This window comes from Mixophyes fleayi, chromosome 8 (assembly GCF_038048845.1).
Source record: "Mixophyes fleayi isolate aMixFle1 chromosome 8, aMixFle1.hap1, whole genome shotgun sequence".
Classification (NCBI taxonomy): domain Eukaryota; kingdom Metazoa; phylum Chordata; class Amphibia; order Anura; family Limnodynastidae; genus Mixophyes; species Mixophyes fleayi.
The window spans coordinates 108,259,337-108,285,522 of NC_134409.1; the positions used below are offsets into that span (position 1 = coordinate 108,259,337).

The window sequence follows — 26,186 nt, forward strand, 5'->3', positions numbered from 1 at the left end:
CCGGGCCCCCTGGTGAGCCCAGGCGTGGTACAACAGTACCCCCTGTACCCCCCTGATGGCGTGCCTGTATACACATATCCATTTGTGGCCAGAATGGTAAAATGGCCTAACTGACCATCAATATTATTATTATTATTAATGCAGATTTGTTATGCCACAGTGCTCCGCAGTATTGTAGTATAGACACCTTTACTGTATGTCTGCTTTATTACAGTTTTGTGTACCAATGATGTGGCTGCAGAACTGCTGTCTCTGTATCTAAAGTCAGATATTTGCATCTGAACCATCCATCCACAGCGCTTCCATCCACTTGCCAGGCTCGGGTCACAAAGCATCCTGTGTTTCTCTATGCAAATCTCCCCAATCATTCATCCTGCTCTGAAATAAACATGAAAAATGTTCCTGGTTTGAATAAACAGGGCAGAGTTTCCATAGATGTTTGTGACCTGAGCCTAACAGCCAAATGTCCGGTACACTGACTCCTCAAGCTCAAATAAAAAGGAATAAATAACCAATAAGCTACTGCTCTTTTTTAAATACAATGATTGCAAGCAGAAAACACCATACTTTTTTTTCCATAATAAGGTATCGGGGTGCTGCCAACTGTAAGCCTGGGGCTGCAGGCAGGCTTTACAAGGCAATTATCTGACAATACCAATAAAGTTTCAGCATATGTAGCTCCCATGGAAGATATTAGAAAGTGCTTCTGAAATGACTGTACTTATATAACTATATAGAAACATGATTAGAATAGCTATCAGCTGACCCAAATGTTCATTTTAAAGCTTTGTCCCTGGAAACTGTAGTCCTTGCACAATGTGCTTGTTTATAAATCAGCAACAGCACAACTTAACTTTTCTTGTTCTACATACTGTAAAAACTAAGATCATACTTACCTACTTTTGCAGGCAGCTTTCCGGGAGGGGGTCCTTCGAGGGGGACTAGGCCACGAACGGTGCACCGTTAGCATCCGCCCCTGTCAATCTCAGGCAATTTTAGCCAATCGCTGCAGGGGGCGGGGTCACGATTACGCATTTAGCCCCCCCCTCCCCACCCGCCATCTTCAACAACGCCGAAACCAGGATCCGGGATTTTTGCCTGCACTCTCGGGAGTCCCGGAGAACTCCTAAAAATTCGGGAGTCTCCTGGACATTCCGGGAGAGTAGGCAACTATGACTAAGATTTATTCCAAGTACGTAAAATACAACCAGATTGTATTACAGTCATATCCAATGTCTAAGTCATTTTGCATAGTTGACTTCTAAAGGTGGTATTTGGTGAGATTTCAGTGACATCCCAGTGATGACCAAGTGCAGTAGCAGTGGTGAAAGTAAGATAACACAGCATTGGTGTCCTTTGTATTGGAAACCTTTGCAATATGGAGTGCAACATCTTTCTTTTCCATTCAGTCTGCACTCAAAGTAGCAGATAAAGTTAGGAGAGAAAGAAATTACTTGCAGGAGAAAAGTCATTGTAAAATCTACTGATATTCAGGAATGATAGGGTCAAAATAACATATTTGTGACTTCTACGGGGCTTATTCATCATAGTGCAATAGATTGTAAGCTTGCGGGCTGAACCCTCTTACCTCTCTGTCTGTCTGTATTACCCAGTATTGTTTTATTACTGTTTGTTCCCAATCGTAAAGCGCGATGGAGTTAGCTGGCGCTATATAAATAAATGATGGTGATGATATAGCAAAAAGCCCAATACAACAAGAGGTCACTGCCCGAAACAAGCTTCCCCATGCTAAGCTGTTATCACCATCTTGAGATAAAGACAATGAATGAAAACTGCTTTGTTAATAAAGATTTTTTTTTTTTCAATCATCAATATTTTTAAAATTATTTTTTTAACTTATTTAAAATAATAAGTTCCGCTGTGTATGCGTGATCTGGCTATGGTGATCACACATACCAAAATCTTCACAGCCTGACACGGAGAAGTGGAAAGTTATTCATACTTGCCAACCTTTGAGAAGGCAATTCCGGGAGATCCCGGTCAGGCGGTGTGGTTGGAGGGCGGGGCGCGGTGAATTGCGTAATTTTGGCCCCGCCCCCTGCGAGAAAACATCATTTCGTTGTGGGGGCGGGGCCAAAATGATGCGATTCACTGCGAATCGCGTCATTTTGATGCGTGAGTTCCATATGCGGGATACTTGCCCGCTCTCACGGGAGTCCTGGAGACATACCCGAATTTTGGGAGTCTCCCGGACATTCCGGGCGAGTTGGCAAGTATGAAGTTATCACTGGTCAGTATCTGCCTTGATGAGGTTTTAATGATAAATTGTGGAGATAAGTTTTTTTATCACTGAAATAAACCACAATAAGAAAAAAATCCCCATTCTCGCCACTTGTTCATAAATAGACTATACAAAATATTAGTACAAATAATGACAGTACCTGTACCATCAAAATAGGTTTCTTCTATTCCTAATTATATGATTCTGCATATAAATGACATTTTATAATTATCCTCTACAAGTTTTCATTGTTTTCCTTAATTATCCTATGATGAAATTTTTCTTGAGCTACAAAAATATATGAATGAAGTTTGCAATAAATCATCAGAAATATTCCCAAAAAAAGTACCTATTTAATTTGACAGTATTTCAAACACAACCAGTATAATGACAGGGGGAGAGATAATGTATGTTTAAATATGTTGTAAAAGCAGTAATACTATATTAGGTCTCATTGGCTGCCAGCTGCCAGCACACTTGCTTACAGCTCTAGCTGATGGATGTGTTGCTTTATCAGTCTGCTACTTTATTTAGGAGGAATGCTGGCATTCCATGGCTCAGCTGTTGGAAGAACTGTAGGAGGCTTCGAGGAATGTTACTCTGCACTATTCCAGAATTAGCTTCCACTTTGAGCTTTCATTCTAAAACTAGAGATTTGGGAAGCTCATTAGACAGATTTTTAATTCCTGCCAGCTGCAGGTTTTTATGGCCTAAGTGTACTGTAAGAATGAAGACGTAACCCTTAGCTTTCATAGGGTTCGGTTTCTATACCAGGCTTGCAGACATATTGGAGTCTAGATTACATTTCCTGGCAACTCCTGCTAAGACTTAGCCCCGCTGTCAAATTGCTGGGTTTTCTATGAAATGAGCTCTGTGTTGGGAGTCTGGGATTTAATGATTTAACCATATGAGCTAGGATGGAAATATTTTTCTTGCTGTCAGACATTTATTCATAAGGTGCTGGAACAGTCTTCCCTCTGTTTACACTATGGCTGAGCTCCTGCTGATAAATTAGTCTTGCAGGATTACAGGGTATATATATCACTCTATATGATGAGGCTTTTATTTATGGTGTATGGACATTTATCTAGAAGGGACAATAAGAATCACAGTATTGGACTGACACCTACAGAATAAAAATTTCCTACAAAAACATAGATCAATTGATTTCTGATACTCCGTTTGGGTGAAGACACACACACACACACACACAAACACACACACACACACACACACACACACACACATACAGAAAGGCATTTCTGCATTGGACAAAATGAGTGGTCACATGGTCAGGGAAACTGCATCCAAAAGTAATTTTATTTGATTAGTTTTAAATCAATCACATTTTAGTGATTGAGACGGTATGTGCCCATTTCTCACTTCCAGCGGCTTAAATAGCTCTTACGTGGAGTTTTAGTACACATGTATTGCTTTTAGTTTTATTTCAAAGATTAGGTTTATTTTCAATAAGAAGAAAATATGTATAACCATATATCAGGCAGAAGTATTGTAACATTATCTATTGGGAAATATTAGACGAACATGCAGTGTTTTTCATTGAGCTTCATTTCACAGCTCAGTGGCCTAAGAACGCAGATGATCAGATATTCACAGCAAGCTAAGTGCCAGCAAATGGTGATTCATGCAAGTGGAACTGACACTGACAGCAGCAATACTTTGTCATGACTGTGGGGGGCACTGCGCCTGAAGGAAGCTTCGCTAATTCTGTTTAGCACATTAAATCAGTATAATAAAACTTTTCTTTCTCCGTGACACTCAGTACTGTGTAATATCTTTGGACTGTGCCAGGTACTTTACTGGCAGGGTAAATCACTGTATATGCAAGCTGGTGATAGCATTTGTGCCCTAGAAAGGACAATCTCAGGCAGGGGCTCAAGGAGGATTTTTAATGGGGGGGTTTCCCCTCCACCGAAAAAAAAAAAAAAAAAAGTGAGAGAGCTGCTGCGCATGTGCAGCAGCTCTGTTTAGGCAGCACTGTACTATACAGCAGCCGCAGCGCTGCCAAAAAAGCGTCCGCGCCGGTGCTGTATACAATCAGGGCTGCCAAGAAGAATTCAGGGCCCGGGTACAACAAATTCATGGGGCCCCCCTCATATTCAAGTAAGCCCCAAAATTTTTTTGCGCCGCCATACAATTTAGGTGTATGATCATACATTCAGGGGCGTGGCTAGCCAAACGGCGGTGCAAAAATTTTGGGAGGTGTGGTCATGCATTTGGGGGCGTGGCAAACGTGCCATTGGGGCGTGGCTAACATAAAAACCACTAGGCTCTCAATTCGCCGGAGCGTCACATATGTTCAAGCACTCCTGACTTTCAGGACATCTACCACCACAGTGTAGTATACAAACAATGCAGTGTGTACACAAACAGTTCAGTCTTGGCCTACACCTTACATTGGGCACAACATTCACCAAAAATTGGTATTGTCCCTACTAGAATCACAACATTTCACACACTGTGCTGCTCTCTCCTACCTGTTCTTCTCACTTTCTCCACCTGTGGCTGCTGGTTTCTTTAGTTGTGGCTTGTCTGGATCCAGGAATGTTGAAGGACCTATTTTGAAAAAAAAATGGCTACATTTAGAAAATTACAGCCAGCCCCGGCGTTAAATCAATAGCACCCACAATTAATAATTAGGCCTTCCTCCAGCCCCAACATTAAAATAATACTATTCACATTTAATAAATAAACTTCCTGCAAACAGCCCCAGCAGTACCTATTTCTTGCAACCATCACTGCCATTAAATAATTCAGTCACATTTAATAAATAGACCTCATTCTCCCTAAACTCACCCCAACATTCAATAGCCCCCAAAACTTTTTTTCTCCTCTGTTCCTCTCTCCTTTTTTTCCTCCACTGTTCCTCTTTCCCACTTTTTTTCCTCCTCTGTTCCTCTTTCCCACTATTTTTTCCTCCACTCTTCCTCTTTCCTACTTTTTTTTCTCATCTGTTCCTCTCTCCTTTTTTTCCTCCACTGTTCCTCTTTCCCACATTTTTTTCTCCTCTGTTCCTCTCTCCTTTTTTTTCTCCTCTGTTCCTCTTTCCCACTTTTTTTCCTCATCTGTTCCTCTTTCCCACTTTTTTTTCTCCTCTGTTCCTCTTTCCCACTATTTTTTCCTCCACTCTTCCTCTTTCCTACTTTTTTTCTCATCTGTTCCTCTCTCCTTTTTTTCCTCCACTGTTCCTCTTTCCCACATTTTTTTCTCCTCTGTTCCTCTCTCCTTTTTTTTCTCCTCTTTCCCACTTTTTTTCCTCATCTGTTCCTCTTTCCCACTTTTTTTTCTCCTCTGTTCCTCTTTCCCACTATTTTTTCCTCCACTCTTCCTCTTTCCTACTTTTTTTTCTCATCTGTTCCTCTCTCCTTTTTTTCCCTCCACTGTTCCTCTTTCCCACATTTTTTTCTCCTCTGTTCCTCTCTCCTTTTTTTTCTCCTCTGTTCCTCTCTCCTTTTTTTTCTCCTCTGTTCCTCTTTCCCACTTTTTTTTTAATTCCTCTGTGGCTCTCTGCTTTTTTTCCCTCCTCTGTTTTTCTCTCCCCTTTCTTTATAGTACTGTCCATCTCTGTTTTCCTCCCCTTGCCTCTCCGTTTCTTTACTTACCTTTTGTCAACTTCTTTCCTTTCTTTTCTTCTCTTCTGTCAACTTCTTTCCTTTCTTTTCTTCTATCTCCTCTTCTGTCTTCTTTCTTCATGCTGGCTGCAGCGTTCCTCACTGACTGACGGGCGTGACTTGATGACGTCACGCCCGGCAGTCAGTGTGAATGGAGAAGAGGAGAGGAGGGACACGGCGCCGCGCGATCACGTGAGTATCGTTTTTTTTCTTTTTCTTTTTTTCTTCCAGCTCCCCCCACCAACGAATAACCCCCCCCCCCCCCGCGGGAAAAAAAATAAAAATAAATAAAAATCGCAAAAAAGAAAATTATAAAAAAAAAAAAAAATTTAATTAGCGGAGAGGGCCCGGCCCGGGCCCCCTGGCATGGCCGGGCCCGGGTAAAATGTACCCGCTCCCCCCCCCTCTCGGCGGCCCTGTATACAATACAGCACCGCAGCGGACGCTTCTTTGACAGCGCCGCAGCTGCTATATAGTACAGTGCCAATATGTAGAGCACTTCTTTAATGGAGGGGAGGGGTTTCTGGAGTCCCAGAAACCCCCCCTGCGTGCGCCCCTGCCAGGGGATGTTCCGATTGATTATTATTCAAGTATTACATTCAGAGCCACGTTAGTGTAGGAATAACGCACTGCTAATTGTATTACCGTTTGTGCACAGGCCGAATTAATCCTAGAATAACGCAGCCGAATTGAATTGGTCCTACAGACTTCTGTATTAGTTGGGATTAACCACTGGACCTAACCAACTTATGATATAAATGCTAAGACTAACATTATTATTTTTCTTTTTTTTTGTGGTTACTTTCTACTATTTTAATTTTAATACAATATCAAATGTAGCTTATTATAATCACTACTTCAAGAGACAATCAATTGTATATGAAATTATATGGCTAATCCACATAAGATTCCTACGTGACACTGAAACACATTTCTGTTGTATAACAAAAGTGTCATAAATATCTATTGCATACAGTTATGAGATTTGTTATCCAGAATGCTTAAGTTACTGGGTTTCCCAGATGAAGGGTTTTTCCGTAAGTCATGATTAACAATAAAATACAGTATTTCCTTGTATTGTGCAAAGCAACCCCTCCTCATGTTACCTTCTACCGTCCTCACAGTGACTTGTTGATCATTTCTGAATGAATTATATTGTCACCGAAAAGCAGTATTTATTTACTTTCTCTGGTTTTAATGAGTTTCTGGATAATAGATCTCATGGCTGCATTTCTTTGTATATATTCAATGATACCTATATGTGACTGTACGCTGAGAATAACAATACATACAAAATAAACAGACAATGTATGACTTTAATAGTCATAATGGTCCTGATACAGAGTTGAATGCAAATGGGATGCATTTTAAAGTCCAAAATATGCACGCAAAAAAAAGAGTATTTCAGCCCATAAGCTGAGCTGGACAATGCTTCCAGCTCTGCACTGTAGTATATGTACCAGGTTTATGGCAGGTGTACTTACACTCACACACACAGAACCAGCTTGTAAGCTCAATAAAACTTTGTAAACATTTTTTTCCATAAGGATGAGCGCATTTGCTGTTAGGCTTCATATAATATACAGCAGATATAACCTCCCTTCTCACATATGCATGAAAGTAAGGAAAATGTTTGTTCTTTTAAAAAGAAAACACAAAATGCTATGGTCATACTTGCCAACTATCCCGGAATGTCCGGGAGAATACTGCATTTTGCGAGAGTCTCCCAGACTCCCGGGCAAGTGTGGCAATCTCCCGCATCTGGACCTAGTGAAGTGGGCAGAATTAAGTCCCAAACGCCGCGATTCCCGGTGAATCGTGGTGTTTGGCCCCGCCCCCCGCTGTCATATGACGCGTTCTGCGTCATCACGTCATGGGAGCGGGTCCAAAATGACGTGCATTTTGGAGCCCCGCCCCCCGTTACGCCCACCTCCTACGCAGGCTCCCGGATTTGAAGTTCAGAATGTTGGTAAGTATGGCTATGGTATGTTTACAATCATTGAAGAAAGCACCCAGCAGCTTTAGAAGTGGAATCAGCCAATCAGAAGCAGTTGGCAAGTGCTGGCTCTCGTCATCATCAGCCCCTAGGCTGACAATTATGCTACACCTACAGTACACTACCTCATACTTGCCAACTCTCCCAGAATGTCTGGGAATCTCCTGAATTCCGGGTCGGTCTCCCAGACTCCCGGGAGAGCAGGCAAGTTTCCTGCATCCCGCAATTCCCTGGCCAAAATGGCGCGATTCGCGGTGAATCGCGTCATTTTGGCCCGCCCAGGCGACAAAACATTTCCGTCGCGGGTGGTGGGGCCAAAATGATGCGATTCACTGTACCCCCCCCCGCCCCTCCTTCCCACAAGTCATGCCCCTCTCCCGGACTGCACTACCTGAAAGTAGGCAAGAATGCACTACCTCCACACACAGTACTGATACTTACACAATGCTACACCTACAGTACACTACCTCCACACACAGTACTGACACTTACACAGTGCTGCACATACAGTACACTAACTCCACACACAGTACTGATACTTACACAATGCTACACCTACAGTACACTACCTCCACACACAGTACTGACACTTACACAGTGCTGCACATACAGTACACTAACTCCACACACAGTACTGATACTTACACAATGCTACACCTACAGTACACTACCTCCACACACAGTACTGACACTTACACAATTCTACACCTACAGTACACTACCTCCACACACAGTACTGATACTTACACAGTGCTACACCTACAGTACACTACCTCCACACACAGTACTGATACTTACACAATGATACACCTACAGTACACTACCTCCACACACAGTACTGATACTTACACAGTGCTACACCTACAGTACACTACCTCCACACACAGTACTGATACTTACACAGTGCTACACCTACAGTACACTACCCCCACACACAGTACTGATACTTACACAATGCTACACCTACAGTACACTACCTCCACACACAGTACTGATACTTACAGAGTGCTACACCTACAGTACACTACCTCCACACACAGTACTAACACTTACATAGTGCTATACCTACAGTACACTACCTCCACACACAGTACTGATACTTACACAGTGCTACACCTACAGTACACTACCTCCACACACAGTACTGATACTTACACAATGCTACACCTACAGTACACTACCACCACACACAGTACTGATACTTACACAGTGCTACACCTACAGTACACTACCTCCACACACAGTACTGATACTTACACAGTGCTACACCTACTGTACACTACCTTCACACACAGTACTGATACTTACACAGTGCTATACCTACAGTACACTACCTCCACACACAGTACTGATACTTACACAATGCTATACCTACAGTACACTACCTCCACACACAGTACTGATACTTACACAGTACTACACCTACAGTACACTACCTCCACACACAGTACTGACATTTACACAGTGCTACACCTACAGTACACTACCTCCACACACAGTACTGATACTTACACAATGCTACACCTACAGTACACTACCACCACACACAGTACTGATACTTACACAGTGCTACACCTACAGTACACTACCTCCACGCACAGTACTGATACTTACACAGTGCTACACCTACAGTACACTACCTCCACACACTGTACTGATACTTGCACAGTGCTATACCTACAATACACTACCACCACACACAGTACTGATACTTACACAGTGCTACACCTACAGTACACTACCTCCACACACTGTACTGATACTTACACAGTGCTATACCTACAATACATTACCACCACACACAGTACTGATACTTACACAGTGCTACACCTACTATACACTACACCCACACATAGTACTTATACTTACACAATGCTATAGCTACAGTACGCTACCACCACACACAGTACTGATACTTACACAATGCTATAGCTACAGTACACTAACGCCACCCACAGTACTGATACTTACACAATGCTATAACTACAGTACACTAACGCCACCCACAGTACTGATACTTACACAATGCTATAGCTACAGTACACTAACGCCACACACAGTACTGATACTTACGCAATGCTATAACTACAGTACACTACACCCACACACAGTACTGATACTTAAACAGTGCTACACCAACAGTACAAAGTATGGATATCTATACTCATCTACAACCTACACTTTACTGAAACATACTATACAATAATTCTAAAGCAACATTGTGTACCAGGCTGCTTAATTACTACTATAGAGGAGACACAACATTATGTTAAAAGACATTGTAGAAATATTTATTTTCTTGTGATTTTTTAAAGCTTCCTCTCAAAACCAAACATTTCCACCAGGTGACGACCAGGTCTCTTTGTTAGTACATTGTATAGTGCCTTGTACACTTCTCACCCAGTAAAGAGCCTCTTTGCTAGTAAGTTGACCTGGCTTCCGAGTACAGGGTCATTTTCCACTACGCTCTCTCCCTTGTTAGCTTCCTCTTCATATAAAAAAGGCTATCCCAGCACTCTGTGTTGTCCATGTGAAGATGTGAATGGAGCTATAGGAATAAATGTTTTGAAATTTTGATGCAGTTTTTATGTGGTTTTCATGTGTACAAAATGCATTGAATATGAATGAAACGGACACATGTATGAAGAAGACTTGGGAGTAGATTTATCAAACCTTCTAAAAAGGAAACACGAAAGTGTTGCCCGCAGCCACCAATCATATTCTATCTATCATTTTCTGGACTGTACTAAATAAATGATAACTATAATCTAATTGGTTGTTATGGACAACGCATCCACCCTTCCTTTTTAAGTTTGATAAATATACCCCTTAAAGTCCACTGCATGGGTTAAACAGCATGCAGCTGTTGATGTGTGTATTCCCTGTAATATCTCCTCCCACAGAACAATATGTTGTTTTTGTCATCCATGTGCATTATCTGCAGTAGTATTATGTATATCCTGTATCCTCTATGGAATTCCCAAATCACCCTATAAGTTTATCTATCACAAGTGTCTCATGATGTCACACCACGTAACCTGTAACCAGACCTATCCCAGTACAGTGCCTGGTGTTGTGTCCGTACTTGTGTACTTAGCACTACCCACAGGCCCTCCTATGTCTGTGACAGGTGATAGGAGAGTAGTGTAACCAAGCAGTTATTGCAGGTAGTGTCATTACACACTGGAAGATAAGCAGCGGAAAGAGTGAGTATGGCGGGAATGGAGTAATCGAAGAACATTAGTGAATGTACCTATAAAGAATGTCAGGTTGTATATGCATCTATAAATAGACACTGTTATAATCTACTTTATGGATAGAAATACTCCACCTCTGTTTGTACTCTACTATGTACTCTGTATTACATGTGATAAAGATATGTTAAGTCTCTTACAGTTGTCTAGTTTTCAAAGGTTGTTTTGTTTTATTTCCCTTCTGTGGTTCGCTGGAACAAAAACATTTACTTTGTCTCTAAATTGATGACTGTTACACTTTATGTTGCCTCGTCCCCCATTCTCCACTAGTGAAAGAGACAACAGGGAAGTAGGAAGGTGACTGCACAGAAAACTTAACTGTCCCAGTAATGTTTTCTGGAAGAAAAATGATACATTCTGTAGCTGTAGAGTGATAAAAGAATTAAATATTTGTGGTGGAGTTTTCATTATCAGGCTGTGTGAATCCCCCAGGCACTAGCTAGCCCAGAAATGAGAATTCAGCCAAGAGGAAAGACATAAATCTGAGCCGTTTTTCATAGAAATTCAAAGCAGTACAGAGCTACAATCATTCTCTAGTCTGGCATTTAATATCTCTATTATTGCAAGCACAGGGTGCTGCGTACAGGGTAATGCAGAGAATTGCCTGCACTCCAATAACTGTGTTATTGCATATGGTGGTGCTTTTCATATTTAATTGTGTTTTTACTTCATTTATATCCAGAAGGGCTGACAGGTTTATTGTGCTGTCAGTATGGTTGTTTGCAACGCATCCAACAATATTGCGATTTAAATAATTTCCTATAAAAAGGGTTAGCGTGGGTGATAGGTAGAACGTGTTTCAAATATGTAAATAAACATAGGTGTTATAAGCCCAAAGTTACTCCAAACATATATAATACATATAATAAGTTGACGGATAATAAAATAGATTGTCCTACAACCTAAAATACGTAATAACACACACACACACAGTTACAGTGTAATAACACACACACATACAGTTACAGTGTAGTAGCAAACACACATACACAGTTACAGTGTAATAACACACACATATACAGTTACAGTGTAATAACACACAAACACATACAATTACAGTGTAGTAACAAACACACACATATACGGTTACAGTGTAATAACACACACATATACAGTTACAGTGTAGTAGCAAACACACATACACAGTTACAGTGTAATGACACACACATACAGTAACAGTGTAATAACAAACACACATACAGTTACAGTATAGTAGCAAACACACACATATACAGTTACAGTGTAATAACAAACACATATACAGTTACAGTGTAATAACACACACATATACAGTTACAGTGTAATAACTAACACACACATTTACAGTTACAGTGTAATAACACACACATACCGTTACAGTGTAGTAACAAACACACACATATACGGTTACAGTGTACATGTATGTGTGTGTGTGTGTGTATATATATATATATATATATATATAGATGTGTATATATAAATATAAATTCAAGTAGGGATCTTGACCTCCACATGCTGTCAGCTATTACTGAAATGAGTAGGGCTTCCATGCTCTTTGATGTCAGTATTGTACTTTCATGCCGCGATAACACATTCATTTTTTTCAATTTCCGAGGATGCTGTAGTACTGGAGATGAAAAGATTTGGTTATAGCTGAAGTACAGTACCACAGGATGAAAGGCATTTTTGTAATGGGGTAATCCATAACGGATCAATAATGTGCAGGAGAAGGCATCAAACAGCTTCTTTGCTTTCAGAAATACATTTATAAAACGTCAATGGGACTGATCTCTTACAAATCTACCTCAGAAAACAAAACACATTGTATAAAAGGCAATTCTTAGAAACGAGCAGGTTACACAAAGAAACCTGCATCAAACCCTGACCTGTAGTGCCTCCTGCCTCAATTTGCATGTGCTGCTGAATGTTGTAATATTGCCTTTGAGAACTACTCAGTTCTTTGTATCTGTGACTCCTAAATGCAGCAACACAACTTCCATAATCTTCTCTTAGCAGATATAGGGGTAAATGTATCAAGTTGCTGGTTTGGAAAAGTGGAGATGTTGCCTATAGAAACCAATCAGATTCTAGTTATCATTTATTTAGTATATTCTACAAAATCAGTGGTAATTCCGACTAACATATAACCGGCAAGGAGCGGATAGACAAATAAATACTGATTACTAAAACAGCGACATGCTTTAAATCTCCACTTACATTAACACAGATAGATGAGAGTTTGTTAGTTTTTCCTCAGAAAACAAAGCCACATTAACATTTCTAAACTTAAAGTGGCAATGCAAAATACACTATTTCATCTCAGGGTTAGGGTAAGGATTACGTTTAGGATTAGGGTTAGGGTTACCATTACAGTTAGGGTTAGGGTCCACCCATTGCCGCTTTAAATTTACTAGTCTAAATGTCGGTGTGTTTTCTGACGTAAAACTAACGTGTCGGCATACTAGATTTCCGCAATTTATAGCACTCTGCATAGCAGTATCTTCGGAACTGCCATCTGTCTGTGTTAATGTAAGTGGAGATTTAAAGCATGCCACTGTTTTAGTAATCGGTGTGTCTACTCCTTGTCGGTTATATGTTAGTCGGTGTAACGTACCCAACCCCTACAAAATGACAGCTTGAATTTGATACTTGCGCCTATAGATCACATCTCCACTTTTCAAATCTGCAGCTTGATAAATTTACCCAATAATGTTTAAGGTAAGAAACGATTATCAGTAAAGCCTGATGTAGAGGACCATTGTCCAGCGACAATGGTGGGCATAAGTGACAAATTTACTTTTATGATATTTATTACTTCAGGAAGGTGAGATGGAAGTTTGACCTTTCATTTTATTATGACAAAGACAATTGTTTCTTAAGAGTTCTACTTATGTTTGTTTTGTATTGTTGGCCAATTCATTGTATGTTTCCTGTGCTAAATAAAAATGTATTTCCGTGATTTTTTTCCCCCCTCACTTGTATATGTTATAAATACAACTACAAATGTTTCCGCACACTTGAATAGATTTTGAGCTAATATTGCTAAATGTTACACAATATCCAACAAATACATGTGTAATGGAGTTATTTACTTTGTGTCATTTACATTTAGGGGTCTATTTATGAAGAATTCCCAAAAAAGGCCATTAAATAACATATCTTACTAAAAAAAAATTGCAGTAATAAAAGATACATTACCATAGTAATTTATCAATTAACTCCTGCCAAGACATTGCATCCGATAAGTAGTTGTTTCCGGCAAAGACTGCCTAACAATGTGATACCTGTCGCTGCTTACTGATCCCAATGTGACACCTGTCACTGCTTACTGATCCCAAAGTGACACCTGTTGCTGCTTACTGATCCCACTGTGACACCTGTCACTGCTTACTGATCCCAATGTGACACCTGTTGCTGCTTACTGATCCCACTGTGACACCTGTCACTGCTTACTGATTCCAATGTGACAACTGTCACTGCTTGCTGATCCCAATGTGACACCTGTCACTGCTTGCTGATCCCAGTGTGACACCTGTCACTGCTTGCTGATCCCAGTGGGATACCTGTCACTGCTTGCTGATCCCAATGTGACACCTGTCACTGCTTGCTGATCCCAGTGGGATACCTGTCACTGGTTGCTGATCCCAATGTGACACCTGTCACTGCTTACTGATTCCAATGTGACAACTGTCACTGCTTACTGATCCCACTGTGACACCTGTCACTGCTTACTGATTCCAATGGGACAACTGTCACTGCTTGCTGATCCCAGTGGGATACCTGTCACTGGTTGCTGATCCCAATGTGATATCTGTCATTACTTACTGATCCCCATGGGACACCTGTCACTGGTTGCTAATCCTAATGTGATATCTGTCACTGCTTGCTGATCCCAATGTGACACCTGTCACTGGTTGCTGATCCCAATGTGATATCTGTCACTGGTTGCTGATCCCAATGTGATATCTGTCACTGCTTACTGATCCCAATGTGATACCTGTCACTGCTTGCTGATCCCAATGTGATACCTGTCACTGCTTGCTGATCCCAATGTGATATCTGTCATTACTTACTGATCCCCATGTGACACCTGTCACTGCTTACTGATCCCAATGTGACACCTGTCACTGCTTACTGATCCCAATGTGATACCTGTCACTGCTTACTGATCCCAGTGTGACATCTGTCACTGCTTACTGATCCCAGTGTGACACCTGTCACTACTTGCTGATCCCAGTGTGACACCTGTCACTGCTTGCGGATCCCAGTGGGATACCTGTTGCTGCTTTCTGATCCAAGCTGTGAAAGACTAATTTCCAGGTTCTCTCCCCTGCTGAATATAGTGTGCATGCTTGCCAGTAAGACTACGCATGCACCATTTCTGTGCCCTGGGCAGCGGGGCTTTTCATAAGGATTATAGGTACTAATGCCATTTTCACATGATTTAAGACTAAAAATGTTTGATAAATAGGCCCTTTAGGCTTAAACATAGATTTTGTCCTTTACAGTGCATAGCTATAGTTGTTCTTCCTGTTGCTTTTCTCCCTCAAGCTCACTGCGCTATAAAACTTTAGGTAACTCAGGAAGGAGCATAGAACATCTCCAAGTGAGACTGACTACACAGTCAAACTACACATGCAGTGACTTTAAATCAATAAAACAAAGAAAACATTAACTTCCTATATTGTTTGTGTAATATTGATTAAAGGATGATATGCTATACTTAAAATAACTCAGACTTTCATGACAGTGTTCCTTTAAGTCCACGAGTATAGAAAGTAATTAGTTCATTGTTGGATCAGTCAGTACTTTGACCTCAGGATAAGACAAGTGTCCGCTAACACACCCAATACATTCTTGCTTTCTGTGTCATTGTGTTAAATTTGTTCCATTTAACAGTGAAGCGAAATAAGAAACATATTTTACGTCATGTTGAGGTAACAGGTGAGATAATGGTTGTTCCGTTTAAAATGCTTCTTAACTTGTACTTTTATACAGTCTTAAAAACAAGTAGCAGTGTGGGGATCTTTATTGTGATCAGAACAGGGGAGGCTAAACAGGTTAGATCTAACTGTTCCAAAGCCTTGTTCAGGATGTCTTAGGACTGTTTATGCCATGTGTGATTATAAAGCAGTCTTGTTGTTACTGAGACTTACGGTTGCCTGTTTTATTTATTTGTGTCTAGTGTTGAAGGAGAGGTCCCTGGAAATGAAACAGGCGCTTCCTTAGACGGCTCATCAAGTTACCACCAAGGAGCAATAACACACAGCTCATCCATAAGTCCTGACCAGTACGACCATCCTTCCTACGGGATTTATTCCGTGTCTCCAGGACAGCGGTCGCGAAGGCCCAAACTACAGCATTCCACATCTATTCTGCGCAAGCAAGCTGAGGAGGAGGCCATTAAACGCTCTAGATCACTGTCCGAGAGCTATGAGCTGTCTTCAGACCTACAGGACAAGCAGGTAATACACTATTAACAAATGATGTTATACAGGGGAAAAGTACCCAACAGAACGACTTTCAGTAGATGAAAAATTAAATTTTATAATCTACTCCACGCTTGTAAAATACTATATGAAGTCTCGTACACATGGCTGTTAAAAAACGACACTTGTTAAAAGCATAGCTAAAACCGTGTACTTTGTCCTCGCTTTAACAGAGTGTTAAAAGCATTTTTATGAATTGGTATGAAAGGCTCCCTGCAGCATAACGAACACCGCAGGCAGCGTTGAAATTGACACGAAGCAAGTGCTTTTCAAAAATGATGTGTGCTTAGGTCTATTTGCTTTGATATTTCTTGGACTATCAGTGATAAAATATATCTAATAAGCTTAAAATTAACACCCGTGTGTACGAGGCCTTCGGGTCTGCTGCTTCTCTTTGTTACTGCATAATATTGTGTGTTGTTATTCACTATACTGTAACATGTTTATCTTTTAGTTAATGTTTGTACAATCGATGCAGTAGCTGTCTGCCTGATAATAACTTCAGGTGTACAATTTATTTGCACTAGCGATATGATGGAAGCGCATTTTGGTTACTATCTACACCATGGGTCTCATTTAACGAGTAAATGGTGCTAAAGGGGGAAATTTACACCAGGATAACCATGTGGAATGTGGGTGCAATGTCATTTTGTTTTGGAATTTAGGGAAAATCCTGCCCGCTTTTGCATAGAGCACACTAATATTGGGCAGTTGTAATTTAACATTGCGATTTAGAGTTGAGCTAGGGCACCTCCCCTTTCAACTCTATATCTGTCCACACATTTTAAGTATGCCCCCGCAGCACAACATGGGCTTGAGAAGGTGCAAAATTGCTTCATGCTCGGTTTACTCATAACCCTAAATGAAGCCCCATGAATGTATCTCGGAGAAGGAAGACAGCCTCCTTAGTTTCACTGTGAGCCAGTGCTAAGCAGCAATACATTTCCTATACGTACATCAGGCGCTCATGGATGTGAACATAGATGTTGACGGAATCTTATCTTATATTCCCACAAATTGAATGGTTTACATGTAAACCATTGAATTTGTAGGAATATAAGAGAAGATTTCCGTCAACATCTATGTGTACATCCATGAGCGCCTAATGTACGTATAAGTTTTACAAAATATTCTAATATTGGGAATCAGTGGAATTCTATATATAAGGGCTGGGTCGCTCGGGAGGAGCACTATAATTGTACTGTATTGTTTTTATTCTATCAATACATTTCCATTATACCTCTACATTCTGAACAGAATTTTGTACTGTACAATCGTGAACTGAAACTTATGCATGCAAGTGATCTTGGAATCACATCCCTTTCTGATAAACACTTCCACCATGCATTCACATCACAATGTTACTACTGTACTCTCTATTATCTAGCGTCTGCAGTCGGTCTCCACTGCCGTCCACTATGTATTTGCCAGGCTTACCCACCTCACCAACTGTACCATCTCAGCTGTTCCCCGCAGCCAATCCTTACACTGGCACCCTCCAATCCTAAGGATGAAATTCAAAGTGTTATCACTAACCTATGAGGTCATCCATATTTTTGCCCCATGTTATTTATGCAACCTCATCTCTAACCATTCATCCGACCGCACACTTTGCTCATTCCAAGACCTGTTGCTCATCACTTCTTGTTACCTCCTCACCTACGTCTCTAGGGGGTAAATGTATCAAGCTGAGAGTTCTCCGGCGGGTTTGAAAAGTGGAGATGTTGCCTATAGCAACCAATCAGATTCTAGCTATTATTTTGTAGAGAGTACTTGAAAGCTCATCTTTTATTAACCCTAACCTAACTCTTGTTAGTTTACCAGCCTCCTCACACTTTCTAATCACCATAGTTACATCCCGCTTGCCCACACCATGTGTTTCACTAGTTTCACCACTTAATTCTTTTTATATTGGGTTGTATTAGTTTTCAGTAACATCTGTGTACCTGTTAGAAATTTTACAATGCTACTTACCTTGTTGGTACTTAATAAATATTGAATGATAATAACAATAGTGGGTGTGCGAAATGGTGTTTTAAGAGAAAATGGTAAAAGGTCAAACCAATGATGCAGGCGCTCAAAATGTCATAATAAACAGTACTTTAAGGTGATGTCGCATTTGCAGACATTAGAGTTAATTTCTGTCACATTTTAGAATTCTGATAGTGGAAAATGTGTTACAGAGTCATGTACATGTGTTATACCAACAAAAGACTGCAATTCTACATTTTTGCTTTAAATTACTAAGAGCTCTATTTATCATATTTTGCATTTTCTGCCCATTAATTATCATTTCTTGTGTCGCTTATTGCAGCAATATGATATTATTTTTTCAGTGAACTATATCACCCTTTCCTGGCTGTCCCTGGAAACACATATCCGCCCCGGGGGTAAATGCATCAAGCTGAGAGTTTTCCGGCGGGTTTGAAAAGTGGAGATGTTGCCTATAGCAACCAATCATATTCTAGCCATCATTTTGTAGAATATACTAAATAAATGATAGCTAAAATCTGATTTGTTTTTCAAACCTGCACGAAAAACTCTCAGCTTGATACATTTACCCCCGAGTGTCCAGTGTAAAAAGTCTTTCTCAGAGAGAAATCTGCTCCCGCCCTGTATATGAGAACTGTGTATGCATGGCTTAAACTCTTGTGTATGTGCAGATTGCTATCCTTATCTCTGGTGGAGCTTTAACCATAGGTAATATCTTCTAGTACCATCCTCAGATGGCGTTTGCAAGGCAAGACAAGCTGTGAAAAGCTAAGCTTTTCAGAGCTTGATAAATTGTTCCATTTCGCCGATCCCATAGAGAACGATATTAAAAGGGTGAAACGCGTCAGTGCTCACAATGTTAAGGTGAACAAGTGAAACACAAGTTGTGGGCAAGCGACTTGAATTTGTAGTGAATAGAAAGTGTGAGGAGGATGGAAAACTAAGAGGAGTCAGGTTAAGGCAGTGAGAGGTAACATGAAAGAGATGGAGGGCTTCATGTTTGGCCCTCCAGGCTTCAAAGGGACCACAAAGATGGAAAGAAGATGACCGTACACTCCCTTATTCTCCATGTATGTCATGTGATCTTACTGCTGCCCCTGTTCTGATAAGATCAGGAGCAGCTGGGCTGCAGGTGAAGGCTCAGCGGCCCAATTTTTCCCACCACTTAGTTAAGGTCATCATAAGGTTTATAAATTGCTCCTAGATTTAAAATTGCCTACCAAAAAGTGCAGTTTTCACAGTATTTAAGGCTTTAAAATGGTTGATAAATAGGCCCCATAGTGTCTCTATTTTCTGTTTAAAATGAAGAAATATCCAGACAAATATCTGTGCCAGACTAGTAGAAACTATTCACTGTATTACTATCTTCCTGCTTCTCATCACAGCGCAGAGAAGTTATTGACTCTCTTCAACGACTTTACTATCGGTATCAACATTTTTGTATCAGCATAAAATAAGAATAAGACTTTCCGGTGAAGGCCAACAAAGTTTAGTGATGTAGTATTTTGGATAGACCATTTTGGAATCGAATAGCACATCACAAGCAACCTGTAGCTAAGTAAAACAGCAGGTGGTTATCATCATCATCATCATTTATTTAAATAGCGCCACTGATTATCACAGAAACTCCCCAGCTTGAAAAGTGAAGTTATCACTTTCGAGTATTTTTGGGGTTTAGAGCTTAAAAAGAAGTACAACAGTGGAGGTTCACCTGTGGCAGTCTTGACCAGATTTAATTTCTTACTTGAGGTCACTTCTTATTGAATCCATAATTAGATGGTGGTCAGTGTCCATTTGTTGATTAGCAAATCTAAATTAATCAGATTCTTTTGCTGTGCGGTTATGTTACAATGCTTCTGTGATGCGGTGATAAGGAGGACAGTGAACTTATAACCTTTACAGCCTAACACCACACAGCAAACATATGATAAGGCCCCATAACATTTAATTCCATCCTAAATTGAAAATTAAACATACTTAGGGTCCCACTATCAGGCACTGCGGTGGGTACCTCATTGTCCTGCACAGGTCAGTCGGTGCTCTCCACTCCGGCACATTCACACAGGATGAAGTTGTCCAAAAAAGACCCGGCAGGAGCAAAGACGCTGCAACAGAAATAGAAGATCCCCCAATTATGTAACACAGTGAATACTTCTATGTTATAAACACATTAATGATGTTGTATTACTAGCAACCAAATCTCTTATATTTAAAAAAATTTTTTAATTATGGCCTTTTTTTACCTTGATTTAGATATTAACAGAACACTAGGGGTCTGATTCATTAAGGAAAGTAAGGCAGAAAAATGAGTAAAGCTGGGTACACACTACAGAGATTTCGACCAACTTTTTATGCAGAGCGATTTTACATGCGATCGATGATCCGATCGCTCGGTCCATGGACTGCATACACACTAGCCTTGTTTAGGACGATAAAGGGAACGGACGTCCCTTTAGCGACTTTTTACAGCCATGTTGTCGTGAGCAATGACTGTAATTTCGTACTCACTGTTGTGGATGGGTCGGAAGTTTATACACACTACACAATGGAAACGAGATTGGAACGAAAATATTTAACGGTATGACCAACCAAATGAGGCGATAATCGTCCATTTGGACAGACTTTTGACCATCGTGTCACTGCACACACTGACCCGACTTTTGAACGAGCGGTCGTATGTCGGCTGTTTGAGCCGATTATTGGATGAAAACAGTGTAGTCTGTACCCAGCTTAGGTTTTCTCCTGGACAAACCATGTTAAAATTGCAAAGGGAGCAAATTAGTTTATTATTTTGCACATAAGATAAATACTGGCTGTGTTTTCATGTAGCACACAAATACTTGATAGATTTATTTGTACACTGAAATTTAAAGTTGATCTAGGACATGCCCTATCCCAACTAGATATCTGCCATCACATTTTAAATTTACCACCCCCTTCCAATGCAACGTGGTTTTGCTAATGTGCAAAGTTACTAATTTTTTTGCTTTCATTTCCTTAATGAATCCGGCCCCAGATCTCCTCCTGTGCTTGCCTTCTCATTTGGCCAGAATTATGCCCTCACCTGTAATCTGCAAAGTTTTATTTGTGAGTGTTAGGGATAAATGTTTCATATATAGCAGTTTGAAATTTATTTTATCCAAATATATTGGGGAAATTGTGTAAGTGTTCTTCAGCTAATGTTTTAAAAAACGGGCAGACCCGACATGTTTTTAATATAAATCATCATATGGCCTTCCTGGCTTGTATAGCTGGAGGCTGGCATTGAGCAATCTATTTTTGCCCATAGTACTAATCTAAATAGACTGTTAAAAGATTTCTCTGTTTTCCAAATTCACCATTACGTGGTGATTTAATCACATTATTTTGCACTTTCTCTTTTTTACAATGGCATCAATAAGGCAGCGTTCAGTGAATTGTTTTTCTCAAATATTCAATATATTCTCACCTTTTGCCAATAGCATCCTTTCATCCATGTGTGTTAATTAATTTTTATTGATACTGGTGTAAAATGTTGTATTAAATGAATACTGCATTGCACAGTACAAATTATTTTCTGTGTCATGTCTAAAGTGGATCTGTTACCTACACACAGTGGAGGCGTCTAATTTGTACACTAAACCAAATTTTCCTAAGAATGCAGCCTATCAATTCACAAGTAACCAGTGACATCACAAAGATAGTCTGATCCAATGTACCTATCCCTTCACTAACAAGTAACATCTGTAAGACAGCCCGTTCCTGCTCAGAGTAACATCTGTAAGACAGCCCGTTCCTGCTCAAAGTAACATCTGTAAGACAGCCTGTTCCTGCTCATAGTAACATCTGTAAGACAGCCTGTTCCTGTTCATAGTAACATCTCTAAGACAGCCCGTTCCTGCTCACAGTAACATCTCTAAGACAGCACGTTCCTGCTCATAGTAACATCTGTAAGACAGCCCGTTCCTGCTCATAGTAACATCTGTAAGACAGCCCGTTCCTGCTCATAGTAACATCTGTAAGACAGCCCGTTCCTGCTCATAGTAACATCTCTAAGACAGCCCGTTCCTGCGCATAGTAACATCTGTAAGACAGCCCGTTCCTGCGCATAGTAACATCTGTAAGACAGCCCGTTCCTGCTCATAGTAACATCTGTAAGACAGCCCGTTCCTGCTCATAGTAACATCTGTAAGACAGCCCGTTCCTGCTCATAGTAACATTTGTAAGACAGCCCGTTCCTGCTCATAGTAACATCTGTAAGACAGCCCGTTCCTGCTCATAGTAACATCTGTAAGACAGCCCGTTCCTGCGCATAGTAACATCTGTAAGACAGCCCATTCCTGCGCATAGTAACATCTCTAAGACAGCCCGTTCCTGCGCATAGTAACATCTCTAAGACAGCTCGTTCCTGCTCATAGTAAAATCTGTAAGACAGCCCTTTCCTGCGCATAGTAACAGCTCTAAGACAGCCCGTTCCTGCTCATAAAAAATGAATAGTTCACATTATAAAGCGTTTTGGTTCAGTCCAAAAGATGGCTGTAGCCACTGTATGTAGTGCACTTATATTGGCTGATAATTCTAAATGGATAAAGAGTGAATTTGTATGTGTTAGAACCGCACAACATTCATTTTTTCTGTGTTTCTTTTAGGTGGAAATGCTGGAGCGCAAATATGGAGGCCGTCTCATAACCAGACATGCTGCGCGCACCATACAGACAGCGTTCCGGCAATATCAGATGAACAAGAATTTCGAGAGGCTTCGAAGTTCCATGTCAGAAAATCGTATGTCAAGACGGATTGTGTTATCCAATATGAGAATGCAGTTCTCCTTTGAAGGACCAGAGAAAGTCCACAGTTCCTATTTTGAAGGAAAGCAGGTGTCGCTGTCTAATGATGGGGCGAAACTAGGGCACCGTCTTGTGCAATCTGACTGTGGGGATCTTGGTGAACCGACTTCGCTAAAATCTCCTGCGCCATCCAGTGACTTTGCTGATGCTATCACAGAACTAGAGGATGCCTTCTCCAGGCAAGTTAAATCCCTTGCCGAATCCATTGATGATGCTTTAAATTGCCGTAGTTTACATGCAGATGAAGTGCAAGCATCTGATAAAGTTAGAGGTCGGGAACTAGAAAGAAGTAGCTGTAGTCAGATTAAGCCAGCACATAATCTGGATCACAGGAAACTCGATGAAATGACGGCATCGTACAGCGATGTTACACTATATATTGACGAGGAAGAACTCTCTCCTCCTCTTCCTCTCTCCCACTCCGTGGACAGACCGTCCAGCACTGAATCGGATTTGAGACTTAGATCAAGGAACTCTTCTCAAGAGTACTGGTCCATGACCCACAAGGATGATAAGTTAGACACGGATACCAGCTGTCGCAGCACCCCATCACTGGAGTGCCAGGACCACAGGTCAAGAATAGACCATCTCCCTTTACTTACTATTGAGCCACCTAGCGACAGTTCGGTAGACCTTAGTGATCGTTCTGAAAGAGGATCCATCAAAAGACAAAATGTGTATGAAAGAGGGATTCACAGTCAGCAAGGAAGTCCTAAACATATCCCCCATATTCCTACCAAAATAATCACTAGGGAAGATGAACAAACCCGTCATCGGCCAAGGCCTATTGATGCACAGCTGATAATTAATGGCACCGTAAACCGACAGAGTAAATCTGAATCTGATTATTCAGATGGTGATAACGACAGCATAAATAGTACTTCGAACTCCAATGATACCATAAACTGCAGCTCAGAGTCTTCAAGAGACAGTCTTCGAGAGCAGACCCTTAGCAAGCAGACGTATCACAAAGAAACCCGGAACAGCTGGGATTCACCCGCATTCAGTAACGATGTGATCAGGAAACGTCATTATAGGATCGGGCTGAATCTTTTCAATAAGTGAGTATACATGACGTGAATTGCTTATGTAACATATTCATTGTGATCACTGTGATTACAGGTCATCACCTCCTGAACCTTGGTTATCAAATTTAAGCTATTTGTGATTTTAGGTAATATTTAAACCCAAACACTTAAAAAAAACAGGTGTATACACTTAATACTTCTGTCCCTCTTTCTAACACTATTTCAATGAAATAATCATGTGTTTGGCTTTTTAGTCAGGCTATCAAATGTTTGGCTCTTATAGAGGATGGGACAGCTACCCATCTCGCTTTTCTCAGTGCTACCACTGTATAGCACATTGGTGATAATCACCTTGGGGGACACATCATTCACTCAGTGCTGAAGGAAAGGTGTGAAGACTTTGACTCACTGAAGACTGGGGCTGAGCAGGAGAATCTACATGTGATTAATAAATTGTCATGTTATACTTACCTAAAGTGGCAAAAAAGTTAATACAGTCAAAGCTGCCTGCATCCTTCAGAGTTTATATGTCCTCCAGGAACTCTGTAATTATGCCTCCTACTTTGTAAAGTACAGTAAGTAAATGCTGAGTTCACCAGTCTAAAATGCACATCATCGAGTCTGCCATCAGCCTGAGCATCCACAGGCTCCTAACTCACAAGAATATTCCCTATAAATCCCAATGGGAGCACAGTAGACTAGTAAAGACTGGCATAATATTTTGTCTCCCTTTGCATCATAAATTTATCTCTGGCCCCTCCCTGTTATCCCAAATGAAGGTGGGCCAATCTCATGTCATGCCAACGAAGAGTTTTCAGAGTGCAGCTGAAGGGGGTTTTTCCCTGATAGTCTGGTCCCCATACTTGGTAAATTTTTCCCAGGGCTGCATGGTTCCAGAACTACACCCCCCGGCATATAGCTGTTGAATTTTGTTTTTGCAGTCTGATATTGTGCGGTTGTTATTAAACACTGCTGGGCTCAGTTATATGAGTCAGGGGGAGAGGGGACAGAGGTAATTTATCTGTAACAACAGGGCTATAAAACTGGAGGTTACAAGTGAGATGTGGCTGGCATATAGAGGTTTGGAATAGGCTATTGAAGTGGGTCCCAAGCTTTCTCAGTTCGAGGCATCCTAAGGGTCACCATAATTTTTCCAAGGCACCCCTAAGCCAAAATAATTACCGGGTAGTCCTGTTTTTTAAGTAGTTGAGTCAAAATGACGTAAGATGTATTTAGACCCCCTTCACCATCACATTGTGCCCCTTCATCATATCACTACACCCCTTCATCATATCACTCTGTGTCCCCATCTTCACCATCTCACACTCTGTGTCCCCATCTTCATCAGCTCTCACTCTGTCCCCCCTTCAGTACCTCACTCTGTCCCCCCTTCAGCATCTCACTCTGTCCCTCCTTCAGCATCTCACTCTGTCCCCCGTCTTCAGCATCTCACTGTCCCCCCATTCAGCATCTCTCTCTGTCCCCCTCTTCAGCATCTCTCTCTGTCCCCCCCTTCAGCATCTCTCTGTCCCCCTCCTTCAGTGTCTCTCTCTGTCCCCCTCCTTCAGTGTCTCTCTCTGCCCTCCTCCTTCAGTGTCTCTCTCTGCCCTCCTCCTTCAGTGTCTCTCTCTGCCCTCCTCCTTCAGTGTCTCTCTCTGCCCTCCTCCTTCAGTGTCTCTCTCTGTGCCCCCTCCTTCAGCATCTCTATGTCCCCCCCCTTTAGCATCTCTCTCTGTCCCCCCCTTCAG

At 41.1% G+C, this 26,186-nt stretch overlaps 1 protein-coding gene across 15 annotated transcripts in view; it reads left to right on the forward strand.

Annotated features, from left to right (window-relative positions):
- Positions 1–26,186, forward strand: part of IQSEC1 (IQ motif and Sec7 domain ArfGEF 1) — a 492,717-nt gene that overhangs the window by 417,192 nt on the left and 49,339 nt on the right. For all 15 annotated transcript variants that reach the window (XM_075183135.1, XM_075183134.1, XM_075183122.1 and 12 more), the window contains 2 exons: positions 16,289–16,568; positions 23,213–24,471. In XM_075183135.1, the coding sequence (XP_075039236.1) occupies positions 16,289–16,568; positions 23,213–24,471 (1,539 nt within the window). The remainder of the gene's footprint in view (positions 1–16,288; positions 16,569–23,212; positions 24,472–26,186) is intronic.